The sequence below is a fragment of the Neolamprologus brichardi genome, chromosome 6 (genome assembly GCF_056152115.1).
Source record: "Neolamprologus brichardi isolate AB-2024 chromosome 6, ASM5615211v1, whole genome shotgun sequence".
Lineage (NCBI taxonomy): Eukaryota > Metazoa > Chordata > Actinopteri > Cichliformes > Cichlidae > Neolamprologus > Neolamprologus brichardi.
Window position 1 is genome coordinate 18,432,831 of NC_142109.1, and position 27,558 is coordinate 18,460,388.

At 41.0% G+C, this 27,558-nt stretch overlaps 3 protein-coding genes across 3 annotated transcripts; all 3 read right to left on the reverse strand.

The window, feature by feature from the left end:
• Positions 1-1,075: 1,075 nt before the first annotated feature.
• LOC102791399 (D(1) dopamine receptor-like) lies at positions 1,076-3,986 on the reverse strand. The gene has a single exon (XM_035906348.2). The coding sequence runs from the start codon at positions 3,984-3,986 to the stop codon at positions 2,616-2,618; it is 1,371 nt and encodes a 456-aa protein (XP_035762241.2). The 3' UTR covers positions 1,076-2,615.
• An 8,937-nt stretch (positions 3,987-12,923) lies between these two features.
• On the reverse strand, positions 12,924-19,911 carry chrna9a (cholinergic receptor, nicotinic, alpha 9a). The gene is made up of 7 exons (XM_006787239.3): positions 19,866-19,911; positions 19,546-19,691; positions 18,025-18,179; positions 17,722-17,902; positions 16,932-17,283; positions 15,988-16,598; positions 12,924-13,527 (listed from the first exon to the last, which is right to left on the reverse strand). The coding sequence occupies exons 1-7, from the start codon at positions 19,909-19,911 to the stop codon at positions 13,357-13,359; spliced, it is 1,662 nt and encodes a 553-aa protein (XP_006787302.2). The 3' UTR covers positions 12,924-13,356.
• Positions 19,912-26,493: 6,582 nt separating this feature from the next.
• Positions 26,494-27,225, reverse strand: rhoh (ras homolog family member H). Its single transcript, XM_006787240.3, has one exon. The coding sequence runs from the start codon at positions 27,139-27,141 to the stop codon at positions 26,554-26,556; it is 588 nt and encodes a 195-aa protein (XP_006787303.1). The 5' UTR covers positions 27,142-27,225; the 3' UTR covers positions 26,494-26,553.
• Positions 27,226-27,558: the final 333 nt, after the last annotated feature.

A 27,558-nucleotide genomic window follows, 5' to 3' on the forward strand; every position in this document is an offset into this window, starting at 1 on the left:
TGGTGGTTAGCACTGTTGCCTCACAGCAAGAAGGTCCTGAGTTCAATTCCATCAGGCCGGGGTCTTTTTATGTGGAGCTTGCATGTTCTCCCCGTGGGTTCTCTCCGGGTACTCCGGCTTCCTCCCACACACCAAGGACGTGCACTTAGTGGGGTTAGGTTAATTAGAAACTCTAAACTGCCCATAGGTGTGAATGTGAGTGTGAATGATTGTCTGTCTCTATGTGCTAGCCCTGCAGCAGACTGGCGACCTGTCCAGGGTGTACCCTGCTTCTCGCCCTAAGACAGCTCCAGCCCCCCTGCAACCCTGAAAAGGATAAGCAGAAGCGAATGGACGGATGGATGTTTTGCAATAGTCATGTTCAAACATTGCCTGAAAGTGGACAGACTATTTTTCAATTATATCTTGAAAAATATATTTGATATATTAAGCTAAAATGTAACTTCACTCATAATATATGTTCAAACTTTGGACCATAAAGGTTTTTATAACTCACCTGTTTGGATTTTAACGTTTAAAGTTTGGACTGTAACCACCTTGATTGAAAGCTGTGCTGACAGAGGAAGGTGTTGCAGTCACCGTCTACTAGACTAATTCTTGTCATTCAACCATGTTACTCATGTTAATGCCTCTTGGAACATTTATGATGGTTTTATTTGAAAAATTAGGTGCTATGCTATGACGTACAGCCTATTCAGGAAGGGCTTCTTTGGTTTGAGAAACAGCTAATATATTGATGTCAGGGAAAAAAGTTAACATGGGCTTAATAGAGCTTTTCACAACTCTATTCAAAAGAAAAGGAAGTTCCATTTTTTTGGATTAACAGTAGGGCTAAAGAAGTCCCAGGTTTCACAAGTGCTGGAAACATTCCTCTGAGATTTTTGTCCATGTTGGCATGATAGCATCACACTGTTGCTGCAAATTTGTTAGTTGGACATGCATGATGTCAACCTCCTGTTCCAACACATCCCAAATGTGCTCTGTTGGATTGGGATCTGTGGAGGCCATTTCAGTGCAGTGAACTCACCGTCATGTTCAAGAAACCAATTTAATATTAATTAAGCTTTGTGACATAAACGATTATCCTGATACACGATGCATCAACAAGGATGGATCCAGGCTTTGTAGCCTCAGTTTCCTGTTCTTACCTGATAGGAGTGGTACCACACGTGGTCTTCTGCTTCGGCTTCAAAATTTGACATATTGTGCCAGAGATTTTCTTCCACATACCTTAATTGGAACAATTAGTTATTTGATATACTCCTGCCTTCCTATCAGTTCGAAGCAGTCTAGCCATTTTCCTCTGACTGCTGATATCAATATCAATTTTCACCCAGAGACCTGCTGCTCACTAGACATTCAGCCCATTTTCTGTAAATCCTAAACATGCTTGCACAGAAAAAGGCACTAGCAACCATTTCATGTTTAAAGTCACTTAAACTGACTTTCTTGCCCATTCTTATGCTCAGTTTGAACTTCAGCAGGTGATCCTGACCAGTTGCTCCAGTGTGATTGGCTAATTGGATATTTGTATTAACAAGCAGTTCCAAAAGTATACCTAATCAAGTTGCCAGTGAGTATAGACTGGAAATGAGTAATACAGGTACAGAAAGTCAAGTAGAAAGTTCATCCAGAGCAGACGAAACTGCGTGCCTCTGCTCTTGTGGTGGCCATTTCTGCATCAGCCTTACTGCAAAGAATCACATCTTGTGTTTTCAGGAGTTGTCACCATAAAAGCTTCTGTGTTCTTGCTGGTCAGGACATCTTTCACAGGAACAACCACTACAAATAATTCATGATTGTTTCTTTCAGGGGAAAAAGGGAGAGGTGGCTGGGTTAGGTGGGGGTGTGCGGGGGTAACAGAGTGCACCGTGCATCCACCAAGATGCACAGCTGACGGGTGCTAATGTGAGTTACTTACATAATCCCATTTCTAGAGAGTCACAAAAATCCTGACCTCTGGTAAATCTCTCTCCACACTGGGGGAAGAGAGAGGGGAAAGCCAGCTATTTGCCTTTTGAATGGCCACTCTGCAAAACCTCTGTCATACTGAGTAAATTTTTATGTTAATCCACCCATCCATGTAAAACATCTACTCCGATCTGAAAGCTGGAGGTGAGGGTGAGAAGGATGCACCTCCCTCTGCCTGATTCAAGCATGTATTCACCTACATGTGTCCACTTTACTTCCAAAGTACAATTATATATTATTTTTTTCATAAAAGGTCATATTTTCTCTTTTTTTTCCTCCACCTAACTTAACCTGCTATTTTTATAAACTTTTCAACAGGCCCCCTTCAAATTTTGCTTCAGAATATTTTAACCTAAAGATTTTGTTGGGTACTGATCAGCAAAGATAAAGCTTATGTCTACACACAGGTAGAAACAGCTGCACCACCCACAGTTATCCAAACACACTCCCTAATCCCAAGAGGGGAAAAAGACTTTAGAAGACATCCAGATGTAGTGTAGCAGTAAGGTGGGTTATTTTGTGGGTCCTCGAGATCTCCCTGGTGGGAAAAATTCAGTGCTTCGCTTTTCCTGTCCCTCTACATCCGGGGTTTAGTCTGTTCTCCTTGTGTTTGCCTTACCCCTCGACCCCTAAAATGATCCCGCTCACATGGGAATGTGCGTCAGCTTGTCTCTGTCGCTCCTGTCCTCGGTGTCCGTCACTTGTTCCGACCTCGTCCCTCTGTGATAAAACACAGTCACCGTAGTGTTCCCACTGTCCTCACTTCCCCTCGTGTTTGTCGCGCAGGAGACGTCCAGCCTCACCTTCGTCGGGCTTTCTCGCTTGGAGTTTCCCGCCTGGTTACTCGCCATTACCGTCTCCACCGCGGCACTCACCGCGGCCAAAAAGCCGCGTCCCCGGCAGCGCAACAGGCGCAGGAAAGCGTCTCTGAAGTCCGCGTTGAACGCATATATGACCGGGTTTAAAGACGAATTGCTCCAGCCGATCCACACAAAGACATCAAAAGTTTTTTCGCTAACGCAGTAAGGGGCGCGTTGGGCCGCCGGAGCAGCTGGTCCGGGACAGAAAGGCAGAGCGCAGTTGAGGATAAAGAAAGGCAGCCAGCAGCAGACGAACACGCCCATTATGATGCTCAGAGTTTTGAGCACTTTTGTCTCTTTTCTGATGGAGACTTTGAGCTCGCAGTGTGACTGATTAGAGGGCTGGCAGTCCGGATGTAGACTGATGTGAGACTGAGACGAGCGCGTGCTCATTTCTGTGCACAGGTGCGAAATCAGTTCAGGAACGTCCGAGCGGCAACTCTGCGCGTGCTCAGCAGCCCGCTCCAAGGAGGATATCATGCGTATCTGCATCTGGGCTATCCGGTAGATGCGTGTGTATGTCACAATCATGATCGCGACCGGGATGTAGAAGCTGATGAGGGAAGAGGAGATGGCATATGTGCGGCTGAGGCTTGAGTCACAGCTGTCAATACTACTACCGTAGTGCGCCAGATTCTCCCCGGTTGGGTAACCGATCTCCGCCCGGTGCCAGTTTAGCTGCACAGGAACGAAGGAGATGACCACAGACACTGTCCAGGTCACACCGATGATGACGGATGCCACCCTCCTATTCATACTCCTCTCATAGCGAAACGGGTTGGAGATGGCCCAGTATCGGTCCACACTAATGACGCACAGGTTTAGGATGGAGGCCGTTGAACACATGATGTCGCAGGCCAGCCAGGTTTTACAGAAGCCCCCGAACGGCCAGAAACCGGCCACTTCGGCCACCGCTTTCCACGGCATCACCAGCACGGCCACCAGGAGGTCCGACAGAGCCAACGACACGATGAAGACGTTGGTTACTTTTGCGCGCAGGTGCCGATAGCGATAAACGGCCGCGCACACCGTGAAGTTACCTAAAAGTGTCCAAATGATGAGCAGCGCCAGAACACAGCCCGTTAAGACGCGGTGCGCCGGTAACCCTTCCCGGCTCCTAGCTCCTACCAGCGCCAAGCCGGTTGTATTATTCATCGCCTCGTCCTGCGCTCGGCCACATATCGAAGTGAAAGTGCGAGAATCCTCGCCACTAACAAAACAAGAGTCTTAATGGTCACCCACAGTGGCGACTGAGTGTCCTGCTCCACTCGGGCTGATCTCAGCTTCTACTCTGAGCGCAAGGCAGAATGACTGGGGACCTGATGCACCACCAGCTATGCTCACTGCTGACAGCACAGCTCCCAGACGCGCAGAGCTGAGAGAAGTTTGCCACCCGAGAAAAGCAGAAATCATGTCGAGCCATTTTTAATTTTCTCTGTGAACAGTTTCATTCTGCATTACTGTTTGAGATTAATCCCTTCCCGGTCTCTCGCTCTCTCTCTCTCTTATTTTCCTAATCTCAGGACTCTTACCATCAGTGGAGACGTTGCTGTAACTAAATGAAAGCAGGATGATTCAACACAAACACACAAAAGACTTTCCTTTACAGATGTTCCCATTAATTTAGGCCAGTTTTTCAGTTCATAGAGATTACAGCCAGAAATGCTGAAACTAAAATCCCCCCATAGAGTTTTATTATTACAATTTTTTTGTTTCATGCATTTGAATCAGGATATTCGTTTTGGTTTTCTTTGTTTGTTTTTTCCTCACAGACACATTCAGTGTCTCTAATCTTCAGTGTCTTGAATATTTATGTATGACAGGAATACGTGGCTTTTTGGTTTATTATCTAAATATGTTTGTCAAGATATTCTGTGTGACAGGCAGAGTGTGGACCCAAATGCAGGACATAGAAACAGTCCTTAACTCCAAAAAGTTGTATTGCTTTGTATTTTAGTATTCTCACAAAAACCAAAAATACAAAAGCCAAGACAGTGCTGGAATCAAAAATGCAGAAAACTCAGAAACTAAGGGAAAACTAAGGGAAAACACAAAATACGGGAGCACACTACTAGAGTGGAGCCTCAGAAAATAAATACACAAGAGGTGGGAGCACAGCTGGAACTAAAGTTAAACTAAACCCTTAACTAAACTTAAATAAAAACCTAAAAAAAAATGACACAAAAGTTACCAAAACAAAACTAACTAACTAAAACAGGAGACAGTCAAAGGAGCTTGCAAAGAAAAGCGTCTGGACTTCTTTAAGTTACTTGAAGACGTTTCACCTCTCATCCGAGAGGCTTCTTCAGTTCTAAGGTCAAATGGTGGAGAGTCCCAGATATAAACCTGGTGGGGGTGTCCCCCCACAGAGGGACAAAAGGACCCCCTGATGATCCTCTAATCGCCTGAGCCAAGGTGTGGAACTGGGTGTGGGTCCCAATCAGCCAGAGTTTCGGGTGAGTTCATTGTGAAACCTGGCCCCACCTTATCATGCGAATTCCTGAGGTCAGATGGCCCAGGGTGTGAGTGGGCGTTAAGGCATCTGGGAAGGGATCTCAAAACTGGATTATAGATGGCAGAGAGTTGGTGTCGTAAACCACCGCCTCTGTTCAAAGATGGTCGCTCACAGTGTCATCCCCTATGTAGCCGGTGTATCAGGGAAACTCAGGAGAGTCTTCTCCAAGCATGACATCCCGGTGTACTTCAGACCCAGCAACACACTCAGACAAAAACTGGTTCACCCGAAAGACAAAACGCCAAAACACAGACTTAACAATGTGGTGTATGCCGTACAGTGCAGCGAGGAATGCCCAGACCTCTACATTGGAGAGACCAAACAGCCACTTCACAAGCGCATGGCACAACACAGAAGAGCCACCTCCACAGGACAAGATTCAGCTGTCCATCTGCATCTTAAGGTCAAAGGTCACTCTTTCGAGGATGCCAATGTTCACATTTTGGACAGAGAGGACAGATGGTTTGAAAGAGGAGTGAAAGAAGCCATCTATGTCCACTGTGAGCGACCATCTTTGAACAGAGGCGGTGGTTTACGACACCAACTCTCTGCCATCTATAATCCAGTTTTGAGATCCCTTCCCAGACGCCTTAACACCCACTCACACCCTGGGCCATCTGACCTCAGGAATTCGCATGATAAGGTGGGGCCAGGTTTCACAATGAACTCACCCGAAACTCTGGCTGATTGGGACCCACACCCAGTTCCACACCTTGGCTCAGGCGATTAGAGGATCATCAGGGGGTCCTTTTGTCCCTCTGTGGGGGGACACTCCCACCAGGTTTATATCTGGGACTCTCCACCATTTGACCTTAGAACTGAAGAAGCCTCTCGGATGAGAGGTGAAACGTCTTCAAGTAACTTAAAGAAGTCCAGACGCTTTTCTTTGCAAGCTCCTTTGACTACAATGACCTGGATGACTGAGAACCTTCACAGACCTAAAACAGGAGACAGCTAAGACAGAGCCAGAGACTTAACAAGGTACGGGAAACACACAGCAGGCAGAATAAACTGAAACAGAATATAAGCAAACTATAGCCAAGAATTAGAAATATAGCCTGAGTATATAAACAAACATAATATCTGCAATCCATTAATTAAAAAAGAGTCCATAACACACAACGTTGCATCAAAAGACCCAGGACCATGACAAAATCTCTTCATCTGGTTTCTCTCAAAAATATTTGTATGTTTTCAAAATAGTAAAGTCAGTCACATCATTTGTAGTGTTTATTTTCCCTCAATCATCTAGTATCCAAACAATCATGTCCTTAATCTCATTATATTGTTTTATCAGCTAATCATTATTTTCACATAATTTCTGTAAATCCATGCTTTGGTCAAGGACACAGGAGTATTATTACAGTATTAAATTATTCAATTTCACAACAATAGTTTGACTTTCTGCTCAAAAAGAGGCTTTGACTGACCAGAGGACAGCTGGCCTGTATCCAAAGGTAACAAAATCAGTCTAGGCTAACACCTACAAAATCCAGTTTGTCACATTATCAGTCTTATAATAAGTTAACAGACTGCTGGCTGTTACTTACGATGATGGTGATATGGTGGTTTTTTTTATATTAACTCTCAGAGATTCAGACTGTATTCCCTTGTGTTTTGTTTTCCACTGTACTCATGCACTGTGTTGTACTGTTTTTTCTCTCCTCTCAGGGAGCAGTGGTTTCGACTAAGGCCTTCATCCCACCGTAGGCGTCACAGCTGGCTGCAGAACGTCCATCTTAAAAGTATGCACAGCCATTCCAACTTGCATGCCCAGGGACGTGCACTAACATTATTACAGGCTGTCACTGTGGAGAATCTGAGGTTGGCATCCAAGGAGGAAACGACCTCAAAATCTCCACAGATATTTAGCAGGATATAGCTAGCTATCCACACATAATTTCCTGCTACAGTCACCTTAAAGGGGCCGACCTGAAACACCCACTGATAGACAAAAACGCTGAGTGTGAGTCTGAGTGTGTGAGCACCTGGATTAGACAACCACTTTTGGTGCCTTTCATTTGTAAGTGAGCTATGATGTGTTAGGGATTTGACTGTGTTTTGGATCATTGTCTTGCTGAAACATCCACCTTCGTTTCATGTTCATCATCCTGGCAGAGGGCAGCAGATTTCAATCAGTTTAATCAAGAATATCTCAGTACATTTTTCCATTCATCCTTCATTTAGTTATATGGAGTGTAACAGTGCCATAATAATGGAGTCATGTATGGTGAGTGTGCATACAGGCCATAGCAGTCAAGTGCATTACTTATTGTTTCCTTTGAAACAATTGTATGTTTTGCAACAATAAGACCTCACAGGTCTCTTTGGTTTTAACCATCATGAGATATTTCTTGTGTGAAACTTTGGTAATTTTTTTTATAGGCCATCAGTTAGGACTGAACAGGCTGATATTAATTTGCACTAAGTGGCAGGATTGTTTTCTAATTACTTATAGATTTCAGCTGGTGTGATAATCTTCCATGTTTTTTCCACCTCCCTTTCTTCATGTGTTCAATACTTTTTCCTTGTGTCTTTTCTCATTTTTGCACATAACTTAATTTATAGACATTTATGGTTCAATTTCTTTGCATGTGTGGATTGGATGGGTTGTTACTGACAACTATGCTATGTCAATAACACCCTTAGAAATACATTTTCTTTAAAAAAAAATTGGCGATGTGTTCAATACTTATTTTACCCACTGTATATCTATTCATATCATTGGTTTCTCTCTAAAGATTTGCATGTACTCAAAACACTAAAGCCAGTCAGTATTTTGTGTGGCTGTGGCTCAGGAGGTAGAGCATGTCACTTGCTAATTGCAAAGTTGGTGGTTCGACTCCCGTCTGCATGCAAAATATCCAGCCACATGGAGAAGGAGACTAGAGGCCAGGATCAAGGTAGCACGGAGGGAAGTTAGCCAACTATTGCTGCTGCAGAAAGGTGCGATGAAGAAGCTGCCTAAGAAATATAGAAAGCTGTCCATACCTGAGGCCTTGGACACTGCCAAGGAAAGACTTGAAGAGGTACACCAGAGAGATAAAAGGCAGGAGAACCCTCTTCAGTGGCAGGGAAACAATATGAGAACAGGACCACCAAGGCTGGAGACAGAGCATTACTGGAAGAGCATATGGAAGAAGGACGTAACCCATAACAGCAATGCTATCAGTGGGTAGTGGATCTAAGAGCAGACCACAGCAACCTCCCTGAACAAGGTCCAGTAACCATCATAGTGGCGGTCCTCTATAGTGTTCTCTAGACAAGATCAACATGACCCTAAGAGCCTTCATCAGGAACTCAATGGGGATGTGGTGAACAACACTAAAGACCAACTTCAAGCCCATAGCACAAGTCACAGTCAATGTGGGATCTACCAAGTGGACGCTCTGTCCCCATTGCTGTTCTGCATAAGCTTGAACCCCCCTCAGTGAGATCATTGATAAGACTGGCTAAGGATATCGACTACAGAATGAAGCCATCGTCAGCCACCTCATCTACATGGATGACATCAAACTGTATGCCAGGAGCGAATGATACATCAGTTCACTGAGCTACACCACAAGGATCTACAGCAACGACATCGGAATGTCATTCAGAAGTGTGTACGCGAGCAGATCCAGAAACAACATCCGAGATCCCTGTCCAGAAGAACGCAGTCCTAGAAACAGTAAAGATACTGCGCAGGACCCTCAAGCTGCCAGGCCTCTGGTAGAGAACCCAAACTTGAAGTATATATATATACATACACATGACATACATACACATTTCTTCAGAAGACTTTGACATATACTTCTTTTCTGGAGACTTAATCTAACCCAAACTCAGACTGCTACTTTACTCACTTTATTTTCAGGTGAACTCTGAAACGAAGTCTGAGAACAAGTGTTCAGCTGAAATAAAGTAATTCACATTACTGGAATTCATATTTTGTCTCCAAAACAGAGTTAGGTCAAGACTGTATAAACAGAATAATGGTTCCCACAACATCAGTAATACAAGTGCACTCAAACACAGACGCACACAGACGCACAGGGCAGTGGATAAAAGCAGAGTTTTTGTCTGGGAACAGAAGCAGATGGCACAGTTGAAGTCGCAACATCGGTAATGAAGCTGAAATAGCACTCAAGCAATATTTGATCTTTATTAATGGCAATGGGATTTTATTCGAAAAAAGGTTTAAATGAAAGAGATAGAGATAGCAGCACAAAGCAGAGGGCGTGGAGGTGATCATCAGATTATGTCTGTCACTGTTGAGATTTTGTACTTTTTTTTGTGCTTTTGGCAGGGTAAGACATACAAAGGAATTAGGTCTCTTTGTTGAAATGAAAGTGTTTACACATGGGCATTAACTCCCTGTTGCAGGTAATGGTCAAATCAAAGAAGACAGTTTAAAGGCCACAGCATATTGTAGTAATTAATAATAGTAATTATTGTGCCAGCAAACACGTGAATGGAAAACATTTAACACAAAGTGTTAGTGCTGTTATTGTACACAGTGGTGAGTTCCAGCATTCACAAAGCTGCATTCAGTCTCATCTCTTGTCCCTGTGCTGTCTCTCTGCAGAGATCCTAACACTTACTGTCAAACTGCTTTTTCATCTTTGGGATTTCCTTGTCGCAATTTTCTCGTTCTCTTCACAGGTTGTCCTCCAGTTGTCTCTTGGGGCTTTCTTCACCAACTTTTTGTTGCTCAAACTTTATTTTGATGGGTTTTACTTCATCCTCAAAGGCCTCAGTTCTCAGCTTTTCCATCGTCTGCTTTTCCATCTGCATGTCCATTTCTTTGTGAATTTTCTTCCTCTGATCTGTGAGTCCATCATCCATTTGCTTTTTCCCCTCTTCTCCTCTGAACTCTGGACGAATGAATTTAAGTATCCTTTTTCTTTCTACTCCACCTGCTCCTCAAACATGTTGGTAACTTTGTGAGGTCTTATCAGTCAAGTCTTACTCAGAACTTCAGTCAACTGCTTCTCTTGTATCTTCTCCTTTCTGTCATTTTCCTCAGGCTCTCCCCTAAAATCCTCCCCTTTTCTCTTACCAGTTTCTCCTTCCTCTGATTTTTGCTGAACCGTCTCTAAATTTCTCTCATAGTGCTAATTTGTTACATTCTGCTGCTCCTAGTTCTTATTCAATACCCACTTCTCCATCTGTAGGTGATGAGCTACATCTTCATCCATTTTCTAGCAATTTCCTGTGATTTTGTGCTTTTTTTTAATTACCTTGCTTCATAATATCTACCAAGCAAAAGGACTTCCAGCACCTGTTCTTTGCTACAACATAGTACTTTCCATCTCTTGTGGCCAGCAGCTCAGCCAGATTCCTGCTCCACCTATCACACCCCGTTCATGGATGTGCACCACCAAGAAATGTCTATTAGTTCTGTCTCACTTCCTCTTTTTCCTCCTATCTAGGAAGTAGAGGAGGCTAATACATCTTTCTTCTTCCACTTTCTTCTTCACTTTTTGTGAACAAGAAAGGAAAAAGCAAAGTGCAAAACTGATGAATGACATGAATTATTGTTTATCCTCATTATTCTCCCAAAACACTGTAGTTCTGTAGATATCTCGGTAGGTATGTCAGACCATATGGTCCCTCTGGACTCTAACCATCATTACTGCTTTTTTTCTCATGATTGAAGAAAGTTTGTATATCTGTAGCACTCGGCTCAGCAGGCCTCTGCTCTGAGAAAACACAGTCCAGAAAGAAGCAGCCTGATAATGCAGATACAAGCAGTTTGTGAAGAGGTTGGGAGGAGTGTTGTCAACAGGATAGTAATGTGATATTTATTTATGTATTCGTCATTTAGGTACCAGGGGTCAAAAATGAGTTGTTATTCTGTCCTTGGTCAAACAATCCAAAGAAACAGACTGAAGCAGACACATCTGCACAAGAATGTCTAAAAGTGTTTACAATAACTTTGTGTTGCATCTCTTGGCGAGAGGAAATTATCCGCTAAATGTTGTCCTTCGTGTTGCTTTCATAGCACGCTGCTAACTGTAGGCTAACGCAGTATTTCTTTTTCCAAACTCCACTAGATGGAAGCAAAGATTAGTTCTTCTCATAAGAGCCCGACAGCGATGTCTTTGTGACAGCAATGACAAGGAGGACAATAGACATTTTTGTTTTTTAAATATTATGCAACAATTGATTGGTTTTTTTTATTATTGATGTAATTTTTTTAAAATACTGCAGAAAGAAAATCATTTAGTCAGCTATGAAGGAATTTATTCGGTGTCTGAAAATGGGAAGATAAATAATAATGAACTTCAATTTAAGCCTGCAATAAACTTTATTACTTCCTATTACTAATATTTCCTTCCCATTCAAAAGAGATTTAAAGAACAATGTGCTTTTTTGTTCTTGTTTTTGTTTTGTGTTTTTTATTTAGGAACATGAGAGCCAGTCAGTTCCCCAGTTCCCCTCCCCAGACCTTCACCCACTGCCAAACCAGTCGTGTTGGATCATGCTGCATGCAGTATTACATTTACTACCGTGTCTCCAGACTCTATCAAGTATGTCACATGTGCTCAGTGTGAACCTGCTGACATCTGTGAAGAGGGCAGGCACAAGAGTTGGACCTGCTTGTTCTGGTGTTCTCTGGTGAATGCTGATTGATCTGCATGGGGCACTGTTGTGACCACAGTTCCCACTAAAGGACACTGAGCCCTCATGCCAGGCTCAGAAATTTATATGTGTGTGTGTGTGTGTGTGTGTGTGTGTGTGTGTGTGTGTGTGTGTGTGTGTTTTATATGCTTGTCTACCTGATTTTAATGAGTACTGACTTATAGAAAAAGTGCTAATACATTAATTTATGATTCTATCCTCTGTTTTTACCTCTTGTACTGTTAAAGTATCTGTGGGACACTTGGTTATGCAAGTTCATTCATTAATTCATTCAGTCAGTAACTGAATCGTCTCTAATTTGACCTAATCTGCCCTCCAGAGGCTCTTTTCTGAATTGAAACATTTAAATAAAATAAACCAGGTTCATTCAGTTGCCTGCCCTCTACAGTCCAAACAGACTGCTAATCATCAAAAGACAGGTGAGGGAAAATGACTGTCTGTGATATGGATAAGATATAATGTTAAGTTTATAAACTGCATTTTATATATAAAAAAAAAAAGGACAATAAGAAGGGGACAGCATTCACACACACACCAAATAAGATTTAAACCACCACAAACTGAGCAACAATCATTTTTAATAACACAATATCAAAGGTTTATTTTTAATTGTGCCATTGAGCAAAGTGTAAATTAGCAATAAGGTAGAGTGCATCACCCTTTATTGTGAAAAAGTATCACTAAGGTCAGATAGTGTGTTAAAAGTCTTTGTGAGGAGGTAAATGTTCACTTTTTCTCTTCAAGTATGGAGAACTTGTAAACCAATGTCAGTTTCATGTGGCTTTAACAGCATTAACTTACACGATCTACCAGTGATAGTGTCTATAAGGACAGATGTGATTCATCATAGGCTGTGTCATCGACATTTACACTGTTTCAAAAGTATTTCAGGTTTTCCTCTTGGTGCTCCCTCCCACATCGTAGCCAACTCTGGAAAATAGCATCCTCTGGTTGCTTAAAACGTAAGGCAAGAAATGTAATGCCTATCGCTGGATGTTTGGCTGTTAGCTCATCAATAATAGAGTCCATGCATGTTCAAGGCAAGGCCTGGATTGTCTTACTGCTCCACTGCTCTGTGATACATGCAAACAGATCTTACATAAACTAACCGAGAGGCTTTCCGTGCACACGCGTGGTTAAATGGATGATTTGTGTGCAGTGACCTCGTCTTCTTTACGTCAAAACAAAACAAAAACCCCAGACAAACACTCACATACATGCACACAAACACACACACACACACACACACACACACACAATACTGACATGAAAGACGGTTTTCTTGCAGACAAAATAGTCTTCATTTGTCTCACGTTGCATTAAAGTCGAACAGAGGTGTAACAAGACTGGAGGTTTAGTGTTGATGAAAAGTAGAAGAAGCTATCAAGACGCCTTGGCAATGATGAGAATGCTCATGAGGAAGACCATGACGAAAAAGATCCACATAAAAAACCGATCCATCACCTTGGCAACCTTCTTCCACTCTGCTACCTTGATGCACGTGGCTCTCTGCTCACGGAAACAGTTTGCAATGTACTCGATGTTCTTAACCACCTGAAGAAAGGACAGATGGACACTTAATGGTTATTTATATAACATCTAGAAAGCCATTGCTGCTAATGACACTTGTGGCCATTAGACAAACTGCAGTCTATACGTTTCTAGAATTTACATGACAGCAAGAGGTTCATACCAGACCGTTCAGCGCTGTTATGTTGCAGTGTCGCATTTGCTGTATGTCCTTTATGCTTTAACACAAGCAAGCCATCTTGAAATGCTTTCAGACACTTAGTTTGAAACATCGTCTAAATTTAATTTAATTTCAAATGACAGCAGGACATGAGAATACATCACCAGTGAAGTCTAATAAAAACACTTTTACAAATTGCTGGCTTTCCCCCAAATAAGGTTTTTAAAAAGATTTTTCCCTGGAAGTTTTACTACCATCAGTGCTGTCAGGTGAGTCCAGTGTCTCCTCCTTATAATCTGTACAAAGCAACAGTTTCTTGCTTTGTACCACTGCTTTTATTTATTCTTGGATAAACACACAGTCAGACTCAACACTTAAGTTGCACCATGGCTTACGTTGGCTGATGAAGCATTTTGGTGTGCATATGCATAAAAAAAAAGGTTTGCAAGCTATTTATAACTTTGCTGATAAATTAATTTACTGATTAAGCCATTTAAAATGATCCAGATTACCAGCCATGGTAGCCCTGAGAGTCTGAATAAATTAGTTTATTCGCACTACATTCGATAGTTAGGCAGGCTAAAATTACCTAACATTAGCAAGAAGAAAGCTTGGGATCGGCTTTTTCTCTTGAGGTTGTCCTATTTGGTTTTCTTCTGCCTCATGTTAGCCAGTGTTAGCAACAATTCCAAGTGTTAAAGTGGACTGGAACTATCCGGTTATGATGTTCCAGCATTTCCCAGGATGCAGCCTAACTGCTCATAGGCTTGTTGCCAGTTGAAGTTCAGGGTCTTGCTGCTGGAGTCAGCAGTCACTCCGATTTCACTCTGGATTCTTGACTAGCTTAGCATTAGCATGCCCTCTTGGCAGATGCTTTCAAAAAGCCAAAGTTGTGTTAGCAGCATGATGTGTTTGTTTCTGTCCTGGATGCAGTTTTCCACTTTACCATTTATTTTGTCCTTTTGTGCAATAATAATAAAATAAATGTCCATATCTACACTCTAGACTGTCGCTATTTTCCTCCTCTGAAATGCAAACTGAAATCAGTTGATTGTAGTACGAGTGCAAGAACCAACAACGGGATCGATAGGTAGACGTGCTAACAAGTTTAAGAATTTGGACTATTTCTACAGAAACCGGTTCCCTAATGCTGTAGTCTGGTGCTGCTTCCTCCTGATAGCATAGAGATGCTTGCTTAATATAAAGAAAATAATATCCAATTCCCACTTACACCCTCAACATATTTTTTTCTTTCTCAGCACTGTGTTTCTAAATCACGCATGATTTTTTAAAAATCAGATATTGGATCAATGCGTCATCCATGAAAATACTGGGAGGTTTAGTACAGATTAATACTGGATAAACTGGTTAGTTTGCAGTACTGTAGTGAAGTTTACAGTGATGCAATATGTTAGACTGGTGCAGGGTAGTCTGTGGCGTTCATTGTCAGTGTAGGTTACATCAAGACATCAATTTATATTTAAGCTGATCAGCTTATATATTGTTCAGTTCAGTTAAATCACAAAAGATCAGTAAGCTTCAGATCAGCAGGAACAGAGTGTTAATGGTCTATATGGAAAGAAACCCAATCTACTGGAACTCACAATACAAGTTTTTATAGATCATTCAGAAGTAGCTTGAAATTTCCAGGTATTTAACCCCAAACTTTTAGATAATATCTAAAAAAAATTTGACTTTGATCTAAATCTTCCTGGCATTTTCTTTCCAGTGGCAGAAATAAGCTTCTAAAGTTTTGTGTCTATTTCTAGGTGGTTTTTGTAGGTTGCACAACTAAACCAGATATTAGGGTTTCCCCTATCTGACAAAGCACAGTTTAACCCCTGGCCAACACAAATGGATTTCTGACTTGCCAACATAGCAGCTAGCTCATTAATCTTAGTTTGTTTCCTCGCTAACATTTTTAAAGAAAAATCCCCATTAATTGATTACTCATTGGTTTCTGTCCTTATCTGGAGTTTCTTTTAGAGTTTATGCTGTGATGAAACAAACTGTTTTGTGGTTTGTACATTTCCTTGTTCCTTGCCAGCTATTGTTCCGTAATGGCAAATGGGCAGAAGAGAGACACTGAGGGAGGGATCATTAAAATGAAAATAACTCCATATTGATTTCCTCTGAAAATCCTTCCCCATTCACCAAGTTCACAGGCTGTAAGGGGCAACCCAAAGACATGGAGAAGATGTCATTTTACCACTCACACACTGGCAATAAAAAATATTAAACATATAAAAGTCCTATATATTGCTTCTAAATGAATATTAGTTGCGTTTAAAAGTGGTAAAGGATGAAACAGCATGAAGTGTCACCTGTTTATGTTGGATACAGGGGCAGCAGCAGGGACAGGCAGGGACTTGAATCTTCTCTGAGGAATAGAGGATCTGCTCCTTAAACCCCCCGTTCAGGTGTTGGAGGTGCAGTGGATGCCGAGGAGCCTGGTAATCTAGTTCATCCCTCCTGATGTGGTGGTAACGCTGAGTGGGCTCATGCTTTGCGTCACCCCTCTCCAGCCTGGAAGTGTGGTTGTTATGGTTGTTGTAATGGTGATGCCTGCTGTTGGTGTTGCCGTTTGCTTGTCTTTTGTGATGGTTTTTGTGATGATGTACGCCATTCCCATTGCTGTATTTGTTTGGATCACTGTCAGTATAGTAGAAGCCATCATGGAAGTGGTCGTCGTGGTAGCAGCTCTTATCACCCATTGGTTCCTCTGGGTAGAGCGGGGTCCTCTCGCTTTCTGGCGTGGTGCAGTTCTCCCCGACTTCATAGACAAAGAAGATTTTTGACATGTAGTCAATGATGAGCACCTTAGCCCAGTAAGGGACTGGTTTGGCTTCAGCACCGCAGAAATGAATGTTCATGATGAAGATGGTGAGAGAAGTGGAGGCTGTGATCATAGTCATGGTGGCAATGTAGTACTTCCCTAAAAAGGAAGATAGAAGAAATTACAGATTTATAAATAGAGTCAGACACAATCTATCTATTAAAAAGTCTGTAAAAATAATAAATACATAGGGTCAAGTGTATGGGTAGCTTAAAAGTAGGTAATACTGGTTTATTTATCTTGAGATACCATGCAAAATTTTAATATATAATCACAAGACTAAGTAACCAGTGGGGCCCCGATTTATGTGTAAAATCTGTCAAAATTTTGACCTTGTGCTTCATATTTTTGAATGAATTTTTATGCATTTTTATTATGCCTGTTTTTATTACGACTTTCTACAGTTTCCATACTTCCATAAATAATTCAGACCTATGTAGGGCATGCTTTCTGCAGGAGGCATGCTCTCAGCCACCAACAACTGGAACACAGTGAGCGCCAGCAGAACCGTCACCCCCAAGGAAACTTTCTCCCCCGAGTCGGCTGGAAGGTAGAAGCCCAGCGGGGCCAGGAAGGAGATGAGGAAGCAGGGGAGGAGCAAGTTGAAGATGTAGAAGGAGGAGCGCCTCTTCAGGAGCAGGGTGTAGGTGATTTCAGTGTAAGGATCGGAACAGCAGCCATACATCATGACGTTTCTAACCGCTGGCATGCCGTGACACTCCCACTCCACATTCTCCACAAAGTCAGACAGGTCCCCGCTGTCCATGCCCAAACTGATGTCCACCTATGTGGAGACCATACAAGAGCACGATGAAAAGATGTCAGTGAAATATGTACAATGAAATCATGTTAAAACCAAGAAAATGAACATTTAAATCACAAAAAAACAACACCCACCACAATAACTTAAACCCAGTGTTGAAAATTAGAAAATCATTCCACCCTGGAAAACAACAGTTCAAAGAAAACCTCAAAATTACCACAATGAGTGTATTTAAACTTCTACCACAACTATATGGAGAAATAAGCTCCTTAAACATCTACTATAGCACATTTTGCTTGTGTTCATCTGTTCACTCAGTAGTGTCCATGAGTGTTTCCATACTTTCTATCCCTGAGTTCAGCAGTGAGAACATACTGATAAATATTTAAGACGCTATGTGTTTGTCAGCCATATATCTGTCGCCTTCTTGCTCTGCATGCTCCCTGTGTGCAGACACACCTGGTTTCCATTGTAGGTCCAGGAGCCAAATGTGAGATTGCATTGCTGCCAGTCAAAGGGGAAGTAGGAGACATCCACCACACACGAGCTCTTTGTGATGGCCGGAGAGTCCCAGATGATCTCTCCGTTGTAACGCAGCTTCACGTTAGTGTTGGATGGGCCTGACGACTCCTCATCTGCTCTAAGTGGACAAAAACAGAAAGAATGCGTGAGCTCGATCAGATGCACCTTTTCCATTTGATTAACTATAAAAATATGATTCCTCATCTTCTTTCTGTTCTTCTGTCTTTGTTTGTTACTGACTTGTTATAGAGGACAATGTCGGGCTTCCAAACCAGGTCACTGGGGATGTTGATCATTTCTAGGTCATCATATTCCTCCTTGTCCCACTTCAGGTAGGCATCATGCCAGACCTGCCTGATCCACAGGTATGTGGTTAACACCTGATTCCTCTCATCCTAAACACACACGAACATAGACACAGTGACAGTCCCTCGATTTATGGCTCCCACAAACGGAGCACACTTGAAGACTCCTACTTTATACTACATTATCCTGAGTGTGATCCTCACAGTACACCGAAAGGCTGTATGCTGAAACCCATCTTTATCTGTAGCTCTGAAGATGTGACCACTGGGAGTAAAAAACGCTCTGTGAAAACAGCCTCTTTGTCAGATCTGAGAAGAGGCCTACAAAGGTTAAATGATCTGGGTTTCCCAGCTAGTGCTTTTAGAAATGTAAATTTGGTACTGAATGCTTAAGTTTCAAACTGGAGGCGTGGAGTTTCATAACAGCCAGTGAGGGTCTAACACAGCAGGCTGCAGGGTGGTTTAAAGGGGACTAAGTGTGGGAGCCATGGGGTTTGGTGGGTGCTTGGCATTTGGAAATTGCAAATTCTTCAAATTAGCATAAATATGATTATATCTTTATTCAGTTGCAACATTGCTTATCTTCATTATGACAACCGCAGAGCAACCTCAGCACTAAAACATACACGACTGAGTGTCAAAAAGATGGAGCAGTTGAGTATTTTTAATTGCATTAGTCTGCGCAGGCATGCCTAATAAAGTGGAGGCTGAGTGTATGTGAGTTATTACCACTGTACAATAAATCAGCTGAAACATGTTACAGGAAAATGTGACTGTCAGCTGCTGCTTAAATTTCTTATCTTTACAGCTCAGATTGTCATCAGATCGATGTAAAATGTTACCACATTATTTGTTTTTTATTACACACCATCTTAACCCTTAACACCTACTGAAGCATATTATTTCTGGGTTTTTAGGACTTTTGCATCATCAGTGGGATTTTTTTTTTACTCCTCTGAAAATCCAAAATAAATTGCATAATACATCTTTAAGCAATACATTTGAGGGGGGAAAGCCAGATGTAGAAAATATGACACAAATTAAAACTCATATATTTAATTTTTTATTTAAATTGTCTGCAATGGTTTCATTGTCCATGCTTTAAAGGGTTAACCTCGGCATAATGCCACTCTGGATTTTATTGCAAAAACTGTGCATGTCACTGTTAAAAGGTTGAACCGGTGTGGCCAAGCAGTGGTCAAATCCACACAATGTTTCTTCTAATATAGCAGTCATCTCACAGTTTGAAAAGGGAACAAATACACCTCGCTATTGTTAAATGTAATTAAATTTTTTAAAAAAACTACAAAATACCTTAATTTTTTTTCCACATTATATATTCTCCTGCAGGCTTTTAAAGAAATGATGGCTTGGATTTGGACATACGCGTCCCAGACTCGTATTGAAAAGTTTAAGTAACATAAGGGGGCGTCCACAAACGTTCCTCTCTACTCACCATATCTTTGATCTGTGACAGAGTGATCTGCAGGGAGACATTGAGGGCTTTGTCTGTGTCCTCTACGGGTCTCAGAGCATTGGAGTAGTTCTCCATCAGGTCGTTTAGAAGTTTATGGGCATAATGACCCTGAGCACAATGGGACACTGAGGAGCAACACACAGAAAGAGAATGGAAGGCTGCACTAAACAGAGAGAAGGAAACTACAGATGATGAAGAGTAACAAATCTAACTTGGCTTATTAAAGCAAACTCCCGCCTCAGCAGTGCAACAGTTAGTGACAGCTGCGGCATCAAAATGAGCCATCATGAAGAACTGACCTCGCACCAAAAGGCCGATCCAAACCATCAGCGATGCCTTCCTCATTCTTAACCGGTCACAGGCCCAAGGATCAATTATTCAGCAAAGCAGTCGCCGGGACAGCCTGTGTCCTAATCCTGCGTCACTCGATTCTGATCTCCATTCTCCCTCGCTGAAGCCGAGCCAGCCGAGACCACAGAAAATTCTCGAAATCTTACATCCTGTCAGAAGCTCTCAATGCTTCGCTAGTTGTTAGTCGCAGTTAGTCTCTGTCACTGTCTCTCTCTGTGTGTAATCGCTACTGGAACAGGACCTGGAGCTATCACACACACACGCACACACAATCACACATGCATGCACACACAACCACACAAACACTCAAACACAGGTACAGGTGCAGTATCACATAGCACACATGCACTGGGTGAAATGCGATGCCTGCAGCCCCATCCACTTCTGTACATGACCACAACCAGCTGTATGACACACACACTCATGCACACACACACACACACACACACACTGAACCCGACTGTGTTACACAGCTAATGACAAATGTCAGTCACACACATTCAGTGCATCTCAGTGACACTTTCTTGCCCATGTTCATGTCATTTAACAGGAACACTGAGGATGACAATGAATTTTACACAGATCTGGGTCTCACTCTGTAAACAGGAATTTAATAACATGGCAACAGATCAGCCACTGAGAGCAGATTTCATCTTCAGCTGTTGAGGAATCTACACCTAATAGATCTCTGTAATACCAGCCAACAGTCGTGGCATCTTTAACACTTATACTAAAGTACTGCTTCCATGTTTGCTTGAATTCTGTTGAATTCTAACTCATTCTGTTCTCAGATATTCTTGTTTTCTGTACTTATACAATATATAAATACAAAATACAAACCGAGTTTATTTAAAACATAGTCCAAAAAGTGAAATTATGATCATGTATTCAGAAATACAACAATACAGTAAGAAAAAAGGGAAAGAAAGGTATTAAACAAGCATATTCATTGGAAGAAAATGTAAAAACAAAACAGAAAACCTGTAAAGTCTTACAGTCTGCATCTATGAAACAGAAAACAAAAGCCTCCGCATCAGTAAAAAGATGCTTAAAAAGTGATTATTGTCTAAGGAAATGAAACGTGAAGCTAACTTTCATTTATCACACAGCGTAAAGATGCTAAAGTTGGCAGAGCTGTAGGTTATGTAAATGTGAAGCAGGGCAGATCTTAAAGAGAACAAGAAATGCCAATCAGCTTTATTCACAAAAGTCTAAAACTTCAGCGCTTGTTCAGTAATGCAGAAAATTAGGACAGGTTTCAAAACTCTCTCTAGCTACAGAATGCAGAAGCACTTATCTGTTTATTCTGAAATACACATAAACTTAACTTTGGAAATCAACATAAATCATTTCCTTTGAACTTTGTGCTAATTTGTTCACACACAAGATAAACATTATTAATATAATAGCAAAAACAGAAGCTCACATTTCAAAGTATTTATTTAATTTACATCAGCGCACCGGTTACGTCCGGTTAAGTCCAATACTGGTTAAAAACGGATCCTTGTGTCCTGGAGTAAACAAATACTTCTGAATGATGGGAAAGATGGATTAAGGAATCAAACGTCAGTGAGAAATGTTACTGACACAGTGTTACTGTCTTATTCTGCAGAGAAGTGTGCATGGTGATGTGATGTGTTAATGTGTCACTCAGTTTCTGTGGTACTGAGCTCGTATAGGACAGGTGTTTCCTGTGTGTGCATGCGTACGTGCATGCGTCTGTGTGTGTCTGTGAGGAAGGAACGTGTGAAATAGAAGACTTAGAGTTTGAGAAAGTCAGCTTTTTAAACCATTCCTTATCTTCATTTCAATGTTTGGTTCAATGTGTGCTGCCGGTACGTGCTGTGTGTGCGTGCGTGTGTGTGTGTGTGTGTGTGTGCGTGTGTGTGTGTTTGTGTGTGTGTGTTTGTGTGTGTTTGTATGAGAGTAAAAGAGAGAAAAGGGGGAGATAAAGACAAAGACATGGGCACAGAAAACTCAAAGAGCAGTGGTTTGGCCCTAACTGAGGAAAATATGTTTAAACTGATTATCACCCTCCCACAATAATGAGCAGATTCTGGAAAACTGACCTCATTTGCAATAAGAAAAGCACTTTGATCTGAAATATTCTGTCTGGTAATATAATAAATGATTTTATATTGCCAGATCCCATCAAATATATAAACAATTAACAGTTAACTAATAATATCTAGCGAGAATTGTTTGTGTAGCCACCGTGTGACTTTACTTTTCGGCCCTGTGGTATAGAGCTCAGATCAGTTAGCCACATTATCGCACTGGAAAGGCCCCCTTTTTTCCTGAAGTGATTTTGGCTCGTTGAAAAACAAAGGTTAAAATATTAAGATAGCTCATTTGCTTTTAGCTGCATTTAGTTTTAGGGATGTGTGATGACTTACTGTCATACTGACTGAGGCCACTACAGCCTGAATACCACAGGAAGAAGACTGGAAAGTACTGAGAGGTGGTTTGTTACTTTTGGCCTTTAATTGAATTTTTCACTGGAATTGTTGAAAATCAGATTGTTACGTCATTTAAAAAATGCAAAATAAGGACAAATACATTTATTTCTTCTTGTTTTTAAGTAAATCGTGTCTGTTGGAATCAGTTATTAAATATGCTGCTTTTTTTTCTTTCTTTTGTGCAATATTGTAAGAAATGGAAACGAGTGGCTGTTTTTCCTGTAACAGTAGTGCAAGAGCTTTGGAATAAAACCAAAGTTAAATGTTCTCATTGTCATTAACGTTATTAGCGACACTCGTGTTTATGAAATGTCCTCCAAGGCATATGAGAAAGAAGCACACCCACCACTCTCTGACTATGAAGTGGCTTGGCTGCATACAGTTCTGTACACCACCAGTGTGTGTGTGTGTGTGTGTGTGTGTGTGTGTCAGAGAGGCAGAGAGAGAGACAGAGGCATACAGCGACACAGAAGACAAGGATAAGGTATTGTGGTAGCTGTGGCAGAGAGCACAGTGAGAGATGAAAGCTGTGACCACAGCAGGCTGTCAAACATGCTGAACTCTTAAAGTCAAGCATTTCTTATTTGTCACTTATAAAACTGCCGACGTGCATCGAAGGCATGTAAAATGTCCTTTTACAATTTACATTTATCGTCAGATACATTTGAACATGTGACAGCATCTTTGGATTACAAATACCCTTCAAAAATATACCAGCAGCAAAGTAGAAATCGTGCTTTTGCTACTAAAAATCAGAAGGAAACTTGACAAGAGAGGGAAAATAAAGAGACTGGCTCAAGATTCTCTAAACTGTTTTTGTCCTAATAGCACAGCAAACCTATGAATTATATGTGTAACCTTTGTACATCTATGAAAATGAACACACAATTTCATGTGCTGAAAAAATACACAACTTCTTACTGTTGTTTTTATACGTTTGATTCACACTTAATTACTTAAACATTTCACAAAACACTTGGCAAGAATACACAAAACATACAAACCAATATAGTAACACATCCACATCATATCATATTTATACATTTTATAACATCTTTACAAAAGTTGCTTCTATGACAATGTGTGTATCACTCCTATAAAGTCTATTGAGGACCAGCTAACGTAAACAATCAATGTTAAGATTATTTGCCTGACAGAACAAACAAGCTTATTTGGCTTCGATTAGAAGATACCAAAATTAAATGAAAGTTAAAACCAGTTTGTACACTTGATTTATTTTTATTTCAAAGGCAAATACAGAATGTAGCAGAAACACATTTAATTCTGACAAACGACTTTTGGCATGGGGCTTTATTTATATTGTTAAATGTTTATTATGTGAATTAACTGAAGTCTAATTTCTCGTGCTCATGTCATATGACACAACTTTAGCAAACAAACTGATCTGTAAAACTTAATAACTTTTTTTTTGTTAAAGTAAATGAATCAAATAATAGAATAACAAATAGAGTCTCACTGGTTCATTTGTACCCCGGATAACTGGCTTATTGTACCATCGTTGATGTTTCATCAATTTCATCTCACGCTCTTGTGTGTTATCTACAGGGAGCTGTATGGTTGTCAGCACAAGTGTAAGTGTGTGCAAAAAAAAAAACGTGTGTGTGTGTGTTCAAGTGTGCGGACAGATGTGTTGAGAGTCGCTGTGTGTGTTTGCACAACTTTGTCTATATTATATACAGACTATACGTGTGTGTGCTGGGATGTGGTTAGGTTTATTTCACCATATCCTTCAAAAGTCTTCATTTGTACCTCTCATCCTCAGCAGCTCTAAACACCATATAGGACAGAGATATGTAGAGAAGCAGCGGGAGACAGCATGAGGGGGGAGGAAGAGCTCCTCTGAGCTTCGTCCCTGGTGCTTTGCTTTTCCTGGTTGTCCTTTTTTAGACTTTCATTTAGCCAAAACAATAAAGTTTGGTTTAAACTGAAATAAAATAGTTTCATACGAACTAATTTGTTCAGCCATGTGTGTCGTTCTCTGATGTACGGGTCTCACCCCTCATGTTTGGGACAAGTGATGATGTATTGACGGCATTTAAAATCTAAATGTTCACAGTGTCAATAACTCATATATCAAAATAATGAAAATTATTCTTGTTGCCTGCTTTTGCAGAGTTACTGTTACAGACTGTATCTTACGTTTTGACTTGAAATGGAGCTTTAGACGAATAGATTTCTGTGTGTGTGTTGATTTTAATTGATTTTACATACAACACAATATACATACAATATCAAAATCTTGTAAATTTTTTTGACAAGCCTGACATCTTTGGCCTTCGCACTTGACAGTGTGAAGGCCTTACATAAACACCAGAAGGTATTTCTAATCATACCGCTTCTGCGTATAACGGCTTACACTGATACGAGTCCCAAAACCCTCAGGAGCAAGTTTTACGCTAAATAAATAAATCTAATAACTTGAATAAAGTTTTTATAATATGCATATTTTTCATAATTTATTTAATCATACAACAGTAACATTAACATTTTTCTGCACATCACTCTGCATTAGTATATATCATACAGCTACTACAGTTATATAAACCATACGTTCAATGGCTGCGTATTAAAGGTCTGAGTCCTTAGACGTCTAAAGACTGCAGACGAGCGTTGTATGCAGAACATGACACATTAAGTAAACCCCTATATGGAAGCTCATTGGTGTTCAGATCTTTTTCAAATCCGCTTGGTGGGCTTTTTTTTTTTTTTTATGATCCAGCACATCCATCCAGTCTTTTTGATTGGTTGATAAAGCTTTCTTCAAACAAAGTGTTTTTAACATACTTATCATTAGTTTAAAGAAATAACCAAACAGTTTATAGTTTGAAACAGCTATTCTCAAAATGTGCTGAAAAAATATAAAACTTCTTACTGTTTTTTACACACTCTGATCCACACTTCCTTTGAGTTTAATTGCTTCCATATTTCATATAACACTTGTTAGGGATACACAAAACATGCAAAACAGCATGGCAACATAAAACACCGGCCACGCGATATACACTATATGCATATAGTGAAGTACAACATGTTTACAAAAGTTCCCATCATATTCTGTGGCACTGCGTACAAATTTGTGTTGATTTGCTGTAATCAAAGTGAAAACTATTCACATTACATGACAAATAATGTGAGGCTTCTAATGGCAGGCAAATAAACTTAAATCCAATGCAATTACACCTAAAACACCAAAAATGACTGAATATCTGACACTCAAAGTAACATACACTTCCCAGTGGCTGCACATTTGTGCAGCCCTCTGCTATGGGTAAAACTGTACAAACACACTGAATGTTCACATCAATGGAAGCTGTAGTCAGTGTGTTAAAACCTTAGTTGTTCCACAAATAAAATACACGCACGCACACACACAATAGGGGGGACTTTTTTATATATATATTTTCTGAGTAGAGGTTTTTCGTTTTGTTTTTTTTTTAATACACATTGCGGGATTTCAATAAAAATAAAAACTTATTTACTGAGAAAAAATTCTAGATCATCTTTAGATTTTTGTCGTTAATTAAAAAGACCTCACATGTAAAAATGCAAATCTAATCTAGAGAACATTACGCAACATGTATGCATTTCTGTCAACTGTTTGTTGACTAATTAACACTTGTTTTCTGGTAATATCTAATCAAATTTAACTATATATACGAGTACGTTCAGCCCAACGTGGTAAAATATTCTCATTTGGCTCTTTGAGTTGACACGTACATTATCGTTTTCTTGGTATGTTAAATAACTGCTGAGAAACAGCAACACAAGCATATCATTATTTACTTCATCCCCTTAAATAAAATGTCTCTAGGGTTTTTATAGACGTTATCCTTGATGAATAAAAGCTTTAATTAAGAAAAATTCCTTCGCCACAAATGCTTTGTCCCTTTAGACCAAGAATAAACACAATTCTCGAGGACATGTATGGGTAAGTCAAACATATGAATGAGTCTGTTAGGTTTTCAGTCAGTGTAATCTCAGTTTAAATACTGATCCAGTTTAGGAAGGTCTTGTGGGGAGGTTAGTGAAAAAGTTTATTAAAGAAATCCTAATTTGTGTTCTTGTACCCCTACAACACCCAACTGAGTTTGAATAATAAGTTTAAAAAGATCATCTGATAAAAGGCTCAGGAGCTCACAAAATCAAGGTGAATGGGTCAAAAGACCTTACACTGGTTCAAGCTGAACATGCGTCTTCTGGCCTGTTTCTTGGCCTGGTTAACAACTGTCCGCACAGCGTACTCAAACACCTGCTGCACACCGCGGTTGCCTAAGGAGGAGCACTCCAAATAGCCTTTAGCCCTAACATCTTGAGCCACGTGTTTACCCTCGGATGGTGTGATGCATGTGCCCCGGTGCCCACCCATTTCCCTCAAGTCTGTCTGGGTTGCCACAACCAGCACCGGTACCCTGGGCAAGTGTTGTCGAACCTCATTGATCCACTTGTTCTGGACACTGGCGAGAGAGTGGGGGTTAGCCACAGAGAAGCAGATTAGGACGACATCGGCCTGCTGGTATGATCTTGGTCGGATCTGTTTGAAGCTGTCATTGCCGGCCGTGTCCCACAGCCCCAGGCTGATCTGGATACCGTCCATGTACACCTCCACCCCTGTGTTGTCAAACACTGTGGGCTTATAGCTGTCGGGGAAAGTCTCCGAGGTGAAGCGAACCAGCAGGGCCGTTTTTCCGACTGCGCTGTCCCCGACTAGGACGCACTTAATTGACATTTCCGGAAAGTCATTCATGATTGCCTCAGATTATTTCCCTCCTTAAGTTGCTTGGCCTAACTTTTTTTTGTTTTGTTTTTGTTTAGAGGGACGCAAAGTCCGCAAGGCAGACAAAAGCACTGATCAGTCTGTGTGCTGTACTTCCGTATCCAGGCGGTAGTTTTGTGTAGCCCTGCTTGGTGTAAGCTTCATTAATAGATGCTCTACTGCAGTGGTCATTCAGTTTATTGAAGGGACTTACAACGTGTCTCCTGTCACTGACAATAAGTGTGTACAGGCAGCTCTTCTCCAACAAACAGATTTATATATACGCTTCGCATAACCTCTTAGATCTTCAGGCCATCTCAGCTCGCCTCACTTCCGCATTATGTGCGCAGCAGCTGGTCAGATTCTGGTCCTTCTCTCTAACCATCTCGAAGATCCTCCTTTTTGTTA

Bases quoted from the DNA above. Each gene is read 5' to 3' on its own strand.
- chrna9a (XM_006787239.3), bottom strand. From the start codon at position 19,911: ATGAGGAAGGCATCGCTGATGGTTTGGATCGGCCTTTTGGTGCGAG. The intron at 19,692-19,865 runs GTCAGTTCTTCA...GTTGCTCCTCAG, and splicing joins GATCGGCCTTTTGGTGCGAG to TGTCCCATTGTGCTCAGGGT. The intron at 16,599-16,931 runs GTCTGAATTATT...CTTCCTTTTTAG, and splicing joins AGAAAGCATGCCCTACATAG to GGAAGTACTACATTGCCACC.
- rhoh (XM_006787240.3), bottom strand. From the start codon at position 27,141: ATGAATGACTTTCCGGAAATGTCAATTAAGTGCGTCCTAGTCGGGGAC.
- LOC102791399 (XM_035906348.2), bottom strand. From the start codon at position 3,986: ATGAATAATACAACCGGCTTGGCGCTGGTAGGAGCTAGGAGCCGGGAA.